Source organism: Anguilla anguilla, chromosome 14, assembly GCF_013347855.1.
Source record: "Anguilla anguilla isolate fAngAng1 chromosome 14, fAngAng1.pri, whole genome shotgun sequence".
Classification (NCBI taxonomy): Eukaryota; Metazoa; Chordata; class Actinopteri; order Anguilliformes; family Anguillidae; genus Anguilla; species Anguilla anguilla.
Window position 1 is genome coordinate 7,432,211 of NC_049214.1, and position 13,190 is coordinate 7,445,400.

The following is a 13,190-nucleotide window of genomic DNA, read 5'->3' on the forward strand; positions in this document are numbered from 1 at the left end:
CAGCACCCATCGCACAGGCAGAGGCCAATTTCCCACTGTCTGAAACCAATGTCTGGGGTTCGAGGTTAAAACATACCCTGGAACTGCTGGGTGTTACAGCTGTGCTACATTCTGACTTGACAAGGGTGGAGCAAACACCTCACAGTTTTAACAGTCCCAGCAAATAATTTCTATTGCAAATGGTTTATCAGATGACAGGGAGCATTGCTAGTCAATTACCAACCCCAGGAGCACGGTCCAGATAAGGTGTCACCTCCTTTTCCGCAGCAATAGCCCAAGAGTGTAATTTTTCGCTCTCAGGATACAGGGAACACGGCTGATCGTATGACAGATATGATATAGGCCTACTGGCCCCACGGCAATTGCTTCTCGTTCACGGGTCAAAAGCCAGTAGGAGAACAAGTGGGTAATATCATGTGAGCAATTAACCCCTTCAAGTAAGTAATCCTTCTCAAATGTCATGCAAATTTCAATTTTCAGGAACAGTAGTTATAATATTTACACAGAGGAAGTGCAATACATTTAGCTACACAGAGAGAATCAGAATTTCAGAAAATGGATTAGCTTAACAGAATGTATGTGGATTCTTTACTCATGTTTGATGGTTTAATAGTACTTCACACTGACAGGAGGTGCTCATGTATTTTCTGCTGGGACTGACTCCACAGCCATTTTATAACACATTCACGCCTTGCATTGGCTTGAAAGAATATCCTAGCTCTTGATATCGAGCATGCACTGAAATTTGCACATACACAGGCTGTGACCCTTTCCTGCCTATGAAAATAATCTGTTTTACACATTAAAATATCTCAATCAAATAAAACATAACTGTACAACTACACTTTATTTGCTGAATAAACTGAAAAATTGGCAAGATTTTAAATAGTACGGTGTAATTTCCAATATACTGGTGTATACAGCATCTCCACAGTGCAACATTACATTAAACAATAACAAAGCTTTGAGTGAAATGCTTTCTGGGGGGTTATTTTAAAGCATAAGATTAATGATACAGTAAGCTGATATTAATATTAAATAAGATGTATCCTGCCATTCATCACTTCAGCTTCACTTGTTCCGAAAAATAATAGCATCTTTCTCATAAATGCACGTCCCTTGCCTACGCCTACAGAAAAAGCACACAGATCTAAGACATAGACCTAACTGTTTACAGCTTGGGCTGGTCAACATTTTCAAAAACAGCCAGCACATGGATTAAAACAAATTCTTACACACATGCATGCAAACATCAAGTGCATCATGAAACTCTTTATTTTCTTTTGCAACAAAAGAAAACGTTTACGGTCAGGATGATCTTGGTGAGCGTGAGTCCAACAACCACAACACACCACATAGGATATCAAGAGTTCAAACGCACTGTGAGCCGACTACACTGTGATCATGTGAGCCTCACAGTATGGCATACCATCAGCTTTCCAATCGAAACCACATGTCCATTTCCTATGATGAATAGCAAAGGGCTTAACTTCACAACTCACCAAAGACCAGCACAACTGACCTCATGAAAATGCTTAATATCCCCTCAACAGCTGCGGTGCAGGTATCAACTTGATTCTCTCTGACTTCCTGCCAGTATGTCATACTACTGTATGTTCTGCATAGCCTACTACTAATACTAAATAATCACTTCTGCACACTACTGCTATGGAAACTTACAATGATGCAGCTTCGCAAAAAGAAAATGTATTTACTAAGAACTCTTAACTAACTGCCACAGGTTTCCAAAAATGTAAAAATCTTCCCTCATATTTTGAATAAAAAAGTCATTTTTTTGTTTACTGCTGTTCAACATTCCCTCCTGTAAAACTAGTGTTGGTAGGGCTACTAGGCATTCATTTGGATAGTATGAGTCGACCGTAGTGCTGCCTTCAACCAGAAGTGCTCAACCAATGAGCACTTTTTGTTGTCTTTCCTAATGTAGTATTACAAAACTGAAGAGGGAAAGGTGGTAGAGTGACCGGTGGAAAAGCTAAATTAATAAGCAAGAAAGTGTCCTCCAGCAATGTAAATGGGGGAAAAACTAGGTCACTTATTACATTTATAAGCAAGCGCCAAGATTTTTTAAAACAACAGCAACTTCATATTTTTTTCACGCAATACTGGGTAACAACTGACAAGGTCAAAGCATTAGGCTATCATTTAGACAATACGTGACAATAAGTTACATGTTCACCTGTATGATATTTCAGATTTTAAAATGCATGTTTTTACGCACAAAAAAAAAATCATAGCAAATAAAAACTGCAATCTCTGTGGAATCTTGCACCGACAGAAAATTAAGTCAGTTCAAGTTCTCACAAAGCTACAGTATTCCATGAACATTCAGGTTAATGTAGGCACACATTTATGCTTACAAGAAATATACATAAAATACAGTTGTGCTTATTGTAGCAAAGACAGATCTGTCAAGCACGAAAGCATGTCAGTCAAGGATCTGGATGGTGATTAGGCAGAACAATTTCCTTCCCTTTTTTCCCTAGGGAGTAGGAATGCAATCTAACCGAGGGCTTCCAATTCCCCTTCAATGGAACAGGCCAGATTCATTAGACTTCTGGCTGCTGTCCAGCTTTTTTAACTCAGGGAAAAGGGTTGCACAGGTCTGTATACAAAATACATCAAAATGTGTAAATAATGCAACAAGGGGATCAGGCAAGTTTGAGGAAAATTGGATGAAAATTAATGTTTTCATCCATGAATTACATTTCATCAGGCTAGAGCTGATAAGTTTGCAACATGTACTGTTATATTTGTTCCAAGCTGGCGCTTCAAATAAAGATGTATATATGAAACTAAAACCAAGGCAGCCTAAAGAGGTACAGAGCTTGTGACGCTGAGATCTATACCCATGGAAAAAGTCTTAATTTTAAAGGGTATATCATAATGTTCCTTATTTATGATGATCAAATAGTATAATATTATACATTAAATATTAAATCCATACATTTTCCACTATAGGGATCAAGGGGATAGAAATCTAAATCCATAATATATTAATCCAGGGCCTTAATCACAACTTCACTGATGTCTCTGAAATAAAAATAAGGATGATAAGAACACTTACCTTCCAATGAAGGGCTTGGGCAGTGAAATGATTGCTCCATGTTCTCCATCCTGGTTTTCCTGAAGGGCTCCATGTGTTGCGGTCTGTACAGCTCAAACACCTTCAAGCTTTGCCTCTTGTTGTTGATGGCAGCTTGGGCCACCTGCGGAGACGGCAGCCTGCCTAGCAGGTCAGAAGGCAGATCCTTTCCGGTCCGGATTCTCTTGGAGAGCCGGTGGGAGCAGGCAGCATGGAGGTCATGTACCAGTTCCCCCTGCTCATGAGTGCACGTCCACTGCTGTGAGTCAGACAGAGATAAAGTAGAGAGGTTGTCCACTTCAAAGATGTTCCTGGAGCTTCTTAACAGAGTGCCCGGACTTTGCTGGTTCCGCAGCGTATCTTTCAGTTTCGATAAAGGGGCTTCATTGTCAGACACCCCCAGCCTGTCACTCCGAAGGCTCAGGAAGCAACGGTTCTTTGATCCACTGAACAGTCCACCCAGGTCTTTGCTCTCAGACCTGGAGAGCTGGTCCTCAGTGTGTTTGTGCTTGTGCTTGTGTTTGCGCTTGTGAACCCGAACACTAGGCAAGTTACCCGCACCACCTGCAGGAGCCACCAACAACGACTTGGCATCTTCCATTCCAGTAGAGGGCATCTGCTGAGATCCAAGTTTGATCTTATGTTTGGCAGAAGTTGCTAATTTTACATGGGCACTGGAATGGAACTGGGGTGGTGGCACGGCTGGCCTCATGAAAGGAGAGGCTGTTGCCCCAAGAGTATGAGACAAGTACACAGGAGCTGGATATTGGCCATAATAGCCTAGGTTCACCATACTGGTGGCAATCGGCATTGATGTATAAGGCATTGCGTAAGGTGCATAGTAATTGCCACTGGGAAAGGGATAGCTAAATCCTGGGATGAAAGGCATTTTTGACATTGGCTCATTAGCTTGGGCTGGCCTACCACACCGCTTTTTAGGCTTGATTTCCGAATTCCTGCGAAGATAATGCAGTGGATCAAAAGGGAAGTATGGCATAGGGTAGTAGTTGTTGAAGTTCACCCGGAAGATGCTTGGATATAAGCTCTCACGACAGAAGCTGTAAGTGCGATGGGAAATGCGGAAGACCTGGAACTTGTCAATGAGTTCCTCAAGGTCAGCTAAAAACTGAAGGTCATCTCGTCTTTGAATGCCCTTCCTTTTGCGACGGTGCTTCTGCTTTTTCAGGTTTTCTTGTGCAAGGAAAGTCTTTACAGTGACAGCATCCACATGCTTCTGGCAATGTCCCCGCTTGGCTCTGCTGGAGGCAAGTGCAGCACCTTCAGGTGGCTCAAAGCTGCAGAAGTCAAAAGAGTACCTCCTGCGAGATGTAGGGCCTTTCTCTGCTTGATCTGAAGTGCTGTTGTTGTCAGTTCCGATTCCACTGTCGCTTGGGATCGTTTCCTCACTGTGGGACTCGCTGATGGGAGACAAGGTGCCCTCTTTCAGAGAAGTCACCTCAGAGAGATGAGATGGTGAGTTTGTCATAAGTCTAGGGGGGGAGAGCTTCCAGGTGTTGCTGTGAAAACCCTTTGGAGCTTTTGTGAGCAATGCACTGACAACCTGCAGATTTGGCATGGTCTTCAACTCTCTCAGACCTGTCTCTGTGTTAGCAAGGCATAGTTTCCCACCAGGACCTGCAGCTGGAGCAGAGGGTAATGGCATGATCCTAGGAGAAGCAACTGCTAACACTGACTGTGGATTAGAAGGCACTGTTGGATTCACAAATTGGCTAGACACAGAATGCTTACCATTGATTTTGTGTTGGTCTTGCTGGGCCTGTAGCTCAGCTTTCGGTTTCCTACCCCTCTTTTTGCCAATATAAATAGTCCCTCGCTTACTTATATTGATCTGCTTGCCCAAGTGGGCCTCAATTTTTGAAACAGTTGAGATAGCATTTGTCACAGGAGCTCTGGATTTCAAAATCAGATTACTGTTGGTTGAACATGACAAAATCTCATTCAAAATGTGATTCATCTTGACCATTTTTGTCTTTTTGAGGTTGTTCTTGTCCCAGACATTAGTTTTCCCTGCGTTTTTATTATGGTTTAGTTGTTTAGAATAAGTGGAGGCTTTTACTTTAGCCACCTCAATTCCTGAAAAATTATGCTTCTTCCTTCTTTTCTTACCAAGTGACTCTCCTGAAATGGGGCTTATAGGACTACTAGATGTTCCCTCATGAATGGTTTCTACTGTAAGCAAAGGCTGTTTTTTTGGTCGTCCACGCTTCTTTTTTAAGGAGGTGATGACTGTCAAGCTGTCAGTATTGGTATAGAGAGGGCTAGAGGGTGTTATGGGATAAGCTGAAGGAGGCTCCAAGACAGTTGATGTTAGATAGCTACTATTTGTCTGGTGATGGGAGGATTTGGACTTCAGATGTGACCACCTTTCCTTGCCTTTTGGTTTTAGAAGTTTTGTATCATGATGATACAGTTCCATTGGTGCATTAGGTCTCCTCACAGGGTTTTTCCTCAGCTTATTCTTACATACGTCAGCTAATTCAGTCATTGCTACCACAGTCCCTGCCTCAGTGTGACTGTTTTCAATCTGATGTGTGGTCCTTAGCTCAAGCCTATTTGGAGGTTTTGGCTCAGAAAAACCTCTGTCAGCCTTTCTGTCCAACTCAGAGGCCACCTCTGTTAAATCCCACAGAGGGATGGGATCTTTCAATGACTCTCCATATTGTTTCTTTCTCCAAGGATGCACTTTATACTCATCGACCCTTGCTGGAACTGCTACCGGAAGATACTTGCCCTCCATCTCTGCATTTTTCCCAGCAGTCTCGGTCCCTCCAGAAAGAGGTCCATTAGTTTTTTCAAGCTGAAAAGTTTGCTTCTCTTTAGCTTTATCTGGAGTTTCAGTCAAAGGGTCATTTCCTGCCTTCTTCCCAATCTGAAATTCTGAATTGTATGATGTCAAATTTCTCACCGAGTCTTTTCGGCCATATTTCCTCTTGATGTTACCAAAGACAAGCTCGGTGACCTCCAGTAGACCCTTGTCTCTTTTTGAAGTTATAAGTGTAGTAATACTACTTTCTGTCTGTGTGGCTGGTGGCATATTTGCTGCAGAAAGCGGACTTGTTTGGGAGCCAGGGATTTGGCTTAACATATCTGAAGTAAACGGGCATGAAGGTGAGCTTCCTGTCACTTTCCTTTGTAGTGATTTGGTGTAAGCATTTGTCGAATGTGGAAGAGAGCTCCTGTTAACTGATGCTAGTTCTCTTTTTGATTCAGAAACATCAGTAACATTCCCTTGGGAAGAGCCCCTTCCGACTGGTGGCTTTATCAAATCCAGTTGATGCTGGAGACTGCCCTTGGGCTGCTGCTTTGGTTTCATGGATTCTCCCAGATGGTTACTTGCATCTTGGTCAGCAACAGGCTTGAAAGGACTCTCATACATCTGAAGAGAAACAGAAAAGTAAGGGGAAAAAATTACAATTCTGTAAAATGGTACTTCTCCAGGGCTCTACTAGACTATGAATAACATTCCTGCTCCTGATATTTCTGTTCATCATTAGTCTATACCTGGAAGGGATTCCTAAATGCCAACCAATCAATCAATCAATAAATACATATTTGATCCAACATGGACATGCATGTATGTATGTATATATTATTTTAGAAGTGTTAGTTCTAACAATGTTCCGATAAAGGCAAAAAGCATGTCCTTTCCGTGAAGGACAAAAGCGATTAAATACACCAGCCAATTTACGCATATCTCTTACTAGCAGTTGCCCTGGTTTTTTGAAACGTCAAGCACTTGTTACTATCACTACAGGTGTGCATGTTATTTCAATCATATCCCACCGCTGCAGGAGATCTATTGGTTAATTTAATAAATCTGTTTTTTGAACACTTGTTATTTTTAACAGCTTTGCCATGACTGCTCCATAAATTTAGCCAGTATTTTCTGTGACAAACACCCAGCCTTAATTATTGCATGGGTGCTTAATCTGTGCTGCTTGATTATTTCTGGCTTGGGGAGTTGAGTCTTTTCGAGTGCACCTTCTAGGCATATATCTGTTTTTCCATCTTGCTTGCACCTTGATTTACACCTGCTCTTTAAAGGCTGAGAAATTTCACGGAACAATCAACCCTTGCAAATTGTGTGAACTTTAGTATATTCAACAGAATACATAACAAGCCACACTTATTATATGTGCGCCCATTATTTGTGAGATCCTCCCTTAAATGCATCCTTGCGATGACTCGCACAGATCGCACGCATACTGCACTTCCAGCCCTGTGCCACTCTTTCATACATACCCGCAAAATCCTTGGTACATCTGGCCCATTCTTTTACAAACTATCCATGTACCATCAACTAGATTAGTTAATTTCAGTTTGTTTAGTAGTTTGCTTTGCAAATGCAAATCGAATTACTCTTCATACTACAGCTAAAATTGGATCACAGGTCTTCTTAGAAAATGTCAAGGGCAGGATGCAGGCAATTAGCAATAAGTCACATAAATTTACACACAGAATGCAACAAGAGTAACATTATAATTATTGCAATACGTTATAAAAAATATATATAGAGAGAGATTATTCACTGTCAAGGTGCGTTTTGCCCCACAGTTTGGAGTATGGGGCAAAAACACCTTTAAAGTGAACAATCTCTGACTGTACACATTTCTATGAGTTACTGCATTAAGCATGTATATTCATGTCTCTTATTGCTCTCATTGCATTAGGTATACACATTTATGTGAGTTATTGCTACTTGCCTGAATCCTGCCCTGACATTTCCTAAGAAGTCCTGCGATCAAATTTTAGTCCTAGTAAAGGCTAATTCAATTTACATATGACAATGATAATCTTCATCAATACCTTTAAACACAAATAAAAGAATTTGGTTTTTAATATCACAGAAGTGTAACTGCAATGTTCTATCCAGCTGGCCCTCTTTTGGTGTTATGAAAAAATCATTTAAAAAGCACATAAAAAGCAAGGGTCTATTACAGTAATCTTACCGAAAATAATTACATTAGATTACAGAGTTTTTGAAGAACATTAAAACATTAAAATGTTCAACTGTCGCAGCTTCTGTGACACTTCAACAGGCAGAACATTTATCAGTATGTATGTAGAGTATGGAGCAATATAAGATATTTATTCGTAATGTAGGCTAATACCAAAAAATAGTTTCCTCTCTCAATATAGCTAATAACTGAGCATGACGGAAGATGCCACAAACCACGAGACAAATACAGAAGTATATGCTAACTATTACTACGTAACATTCAAATACATCTGGCTTTGCCTATATCCTCAGCTTCACTGGAATAAAAATGCACCTCACTTTTTCTTCTACATTCCATGTACACACCGAAAACAATCTATCTGAAAGAATGAGTTCTTTGTGGTCTCATTGCAATAGGCGTCTTTTCTGAAACGCCACTGCTACCTAGCTGGTCTCTCTCTCTATCTCTATACCTCTCTTTCTCTTCCTCCTCATTAAGACACCTCCTCAGAGCATGCAACAGCAGGACATTTATCTGCAGTGCACAGTCTACGCAGTCATGCTTGGCTGTAAAATTCCCAGCATGCTCAGCGGGGGAGAGCCGGAAAGGTGGCGAATGCTCACCAGAGGAACATGTTTGTCTCTGCAGCAGAGCTATTCCACCTAGCTCCTAATCCTCTGTACCATCTTCCTGTCAGTGGCTTTTAATTAAGAGGAGCACAGCTGGACGATGAATTACGTGAAAGATCTCCCCTCTGCAGGTCACACTCCAGTCTCCGGGAAACTGCACATCACCTTTCAGCTTCTTAATTCTGTAAGCCTTTGTGTTCCTGAAAGAATTTGTGTTCTGCTCCAGCCTAGAGGATACAGTCTCTGTAGTCTTCCTGTGGCTGTTTAATTCAGCTAAATGGCTTAAGGGTCTCCCTACACTCTCCGGCAATCATGTCACAGTTATTCCATCACATTTACTTTGAATATGTTTATAATTAAAAGTTCATTAAATGCACAAAAACAATTTAAACTGAATGACAGGAACACCAAAGCCCATACTTCCTTTACATAAACAATCATCTTCCAAGACTGCTGGTCCCAATCATCAATAAGCATTTTACCTACAACTCTTTGTCAGACACCCATTACATACACGGTTACTGATATCACATACTGGATTATCACATGAAGCCATCGTAATTATAGAGCTGTACGCAAGCATTAAAGCCACATTGACACATGCTCAAGTGCAATGGCACCATTTTATTTTTGTGCATTTGCTGCTTCTGTGATTCCCTTAAATTAAAAACCCGATGAAATTACACTATTATTTTTCCTTAATGAATTTCACACAAGCCTCCTTATTGTGCAAGATTATTAAGATTCTTCAAGATTTGCATTGTATTTTTCATGATACTGGTTGTCTTTGTTGTTGTACCATACCAGACAAGCATGACCCAGATGACAGACTTACCTACACCCAGAAGCAACTGTTAGTCCTTCGTCTTCCAGTCCAACACAAGCTGCAACCTATCAAGCCAATCCTCTGACACTCTAATCCAAGCTCATATAAAAGCAGACTCAATGGCAGCTATTTAGTTCACAATGAAAATAGACTGCACTATACTCTCAGGTCACCTTTGAAAACAGTGCTGTGGCAAAATTCTGTACAGAACAGTACTAAATTACTGATCCCCCCTTAATAATGACTTTGCTTTGGCAGCACTACTGAGCAGCTGTCTTGGAGAGGCCATGGATCCAGCTGGTGGGGTCAAATCTACTCAAAATCCAGACACGGCAACATTCAGCCAGTGAAGATATTGTAAATTCAAAAATAAACAGCACGGCATTAAAGCATTAAGGAAGCAGTCAGCTGGTAATAAGCAGGGTTTCTTCTGCACTTGCAATGCGCACACATTCCTCTTTCTTTTCCTTCACTTTTCCCCCCTTCTCGCCTCAGCTCATTCCGGATACAATAAGTGACAGTTTGTGTCATGCTGCTCTGCCGTGTGTGTGTTCTGTAACCAAGGGTTACCATGGGTTACAGCTGCCACAAACAGCCAATAGTACATTCCGGCAAGCTTCTCTCTGCCTGCATGCCTGCCTGCCTGCCTGTCTGGCTGCCTGTCTGTCCGCCCCTGAACAATGTGTACTATAAAACCCTCTGCATAGCACACTCCCTTTCCTGGATCCCCTTGTCCGAGAGTAAGATGAGAGCACTGCGCTACTTTTCTAATTAACTGGCACACAGGTTACGTTCCAGCCCTGATGCATCTTAAGGTCAAACATTGCTCAAAGTCATCCCTGTGAGTCAGATCATACACACGCGTTAGCCAGCAGCGCAACCGCAAATGACATCATGCTGAGCAAATCACGACACACACGCACACAGAACCTCCACTCTGTCCGCATATTCTGAGAATACAAAGGACGGAATAGAGGGTGATGACAGGCTGGGGAATGAGACAAGCCGGGGAAGGTCATACAAAACTACCCGTGCCATTTTCCAACCCTTCCCTGATTTGGCGGTTTTTTATGATGATGAACTGTCAAGAGGGTTTGTTTGCAAAAGTCTCAGCCAGTTATTTATGACCCCGCTGCAGATGGCCCTGTGATTCAGAGAAAGGGGCAGCAAAGGGATCCCATATCACCAGCATAATTATTTCCAAGAAAATGAAATGTAGCTGAACCGAAAATGCAACAATCAACTCCACACAGCTTTGTTTGTATTAAGAGGAAAGTGCTTTAATAAAACAAACCGATTGACCTCACACAAAATCTCAGCTCGCTAAATGAAGATTATTCACTTCTGAAACATACAACAGAATTGTTCTCCAGTGAAAACAGAAACAGCTAGGGTTTATCAGTATACGGATATTTTTCATGGGACATTCATCTCTCCTGACTAAGTTAAAAAGCCCCAAAGCAGTGATGGGGATGCTGTGCTGTACACGGTGATGTCACTGATAGGAGTTCCTTTGAGAATAGAGTTCAATATGGCCACAATCGTTCTCCACATTAACTGGTGAAATAATCTGGCAAAATGGCTGCAGTGCATCACCGCGGTGACTACATGATGGTTCATATCAACTTCACATTCAAACTGCTTTGAGATCCTTTCATTAAAAGAACAAACACTACTAAATACTATTATTTTATTATTATTTAACATGCAAAAAGGAACTCTCAGATCAAAGCCATGCCTTGTAAGTCAAAAGAGCACACACATAAGGCATTAAATATAAAAGTAGGTCCAAAACTCCAATGAAAGGGCATACCACTTGTGGCTTTTGGCACAACAATACTAGTAGCTGAAATTACAGTATTTGTAAGTTCTGTCCCCTGTGGCACTTTAAGGCACTGCAGGTGACTATGACTTCTATTGAGATGGGGGAGCCCGGAGTCATGAGACAGGAGTAGATGGATTGAGTGTCATTCACCCGATACAGATTATCTTTCTCTCCTTACCTGCGGCACTGTCTCAGAATAGTGTCAGATGCACAAAAGAAGAAAACTGCACAGGGGGTATGTTGACCTAAACCAAAAGGGTATTTAGGAACACCGCTATATAAATATAAAATAAGCTTGAACCAATAAAGAGAATGGCAAAAAAAAATCTTACTAATTATGAATGAAGTTATGAATTAATTGGAAGGGTCACACATAATGGTGGGTGGTTACCCAGGGCTGAAAAAGCCCGGTGGGGTCTGAGGACTTCACCAGACTACTGGTGGGCAGAACCCAAATAACTCAGCCTGAAAATGCAAGTTTGATACACTAATGCGAAGTTACATTAAAACTGAAGTTGCGCTACCTTCCTCATGGCAGAGCATGTGTGAAACCGTGCCACAAATGCATTCTCGCAGGGTAACGTCAAACTTCATCCTTCCACTTAGCAGAAACCAGCGTTTTTCTTCATCTGATAATCTATAAGCATGACCACGGCTTTAGTGCTTCCATCTGTGTGAAGAACTGCAATCGATTAGCAAGAAACGCTTGACTGGGTTCTGCTTTCTGGGGCGGCCCGGCCACACCGCTTCCAGCCCTGACATATGTAAGCAGTTAAAACATCCTTAAGTGACTCTCAAAAGTGAAATTACTGTGAGGGGATTGTTCAGCCCTCCATCATTCTGCTCAGGGGTCACCTCACAGATCAGTCCTCCATGCGAAATGGCTGGCCACACTGAAGTCGTTAAGGGTGAGGTAATCGCATAATCATGTAATAAAGTCGAGAACTAGAACAAGCGGGCACTGTCCTCCTTATACAATTCACAGATGTGGAGAGGTACAGCAACCACAAGAAAAACAACAAGCCTTATTAACATATAGAATGTGCAGTACATATAAAAGTCCGGAAGCAAAAGTCAGTGCAAAAGTGCTGGATTCATTTCACAATAATCAAAAATAAAAAAGGCCAGCTGAAATGTTGATAATTAAATGCAAATAATTCATTCTGTGCCATTAATGAATGCAACAATACAAATTAAGGTTCATCCAGTCAGCCGTGTAGCCTTCATTTTTTATTGTGACTAATTTACACTGTGTTCCAAAGGGGTATGATAAAAAGTCAACATTCAGACTCTTAGGCTATCAGAGCTTGAAATACAAATGCTTCCCCTGCAATTTGCAGCTAAAAATGGAACTGAAATGAATAACAGGAGTAACATATTTCCAAGTTCTGTAATGTTGTCGCGAATAGTTCTCTACTTAGCCTACATGTCATAAACGACTATCTGGGAGGATCTCTTCATGCTGTCCCCAAATTGTCTCATTAAAATGGTAGATGTCACACAGTATAGCCTATGACTGGGCCATGGGAATTGCGGGACACCATGTTCTGTTACCCATTCAAGGTGATGCGAATATACAAGACTACTGCTTCCTCTTCCCGTTAACATTAACATGGCAATTTCAAAATTTCCCTTTGAAACAGCAGAGAGCAATTCAGAAAAAGAAAGGCCTGCCACTTACAGGGCCGTTGGCCTGGCAACTGATGACACAGTTGAAGGTGACGTCTCTTGTCTGGAGAGCTTGCCTCAGAGTAGGCAATGATACCGATAGCAATGTTCTAAGGTAAATCCACAGGAAATGAAGAGAAAAAAGCACATGCAAAAAGCACAAAAAAACGTATCACAC

At 41.5% G+C, this 13,190-nt stretch overlaps 1 protein-coding gene across 2 annotated transcripts in view; it reads right to left on the reverse strand.

Moving 5' to 3' along the window:
- LOC118213329 (SET-binding protein-like) overlaps positions 1–13,190 on the reverse strand; it is a 48,800-nt gene that overhangs the window by 11,599 nt on the left and 24,011 nt on the right. Inside the window, exons 1-2 of one of the 2 annotated variants that reach the window (XM_035392201.1) lie at positions 9,529–10,216; positions 3,086–6,500 (exon numbers count right to left, since the gene is read on the reverse strand). In XM_035392201.1, coding sequence (XP_035248092.1) covers positions 3,086–6,500 — 3,415 coding nt within the window. In that variant the 5' untranslated portion in view covers positions 9,529–10,216. Of the gene's footprint in view, positions 1–3,085; positions 6,501–9,528; positions 10,217–13,190 lie in introns of those variants that run through there. The other variant, XM_035392199.1, reaches the window with a different exon arrangement.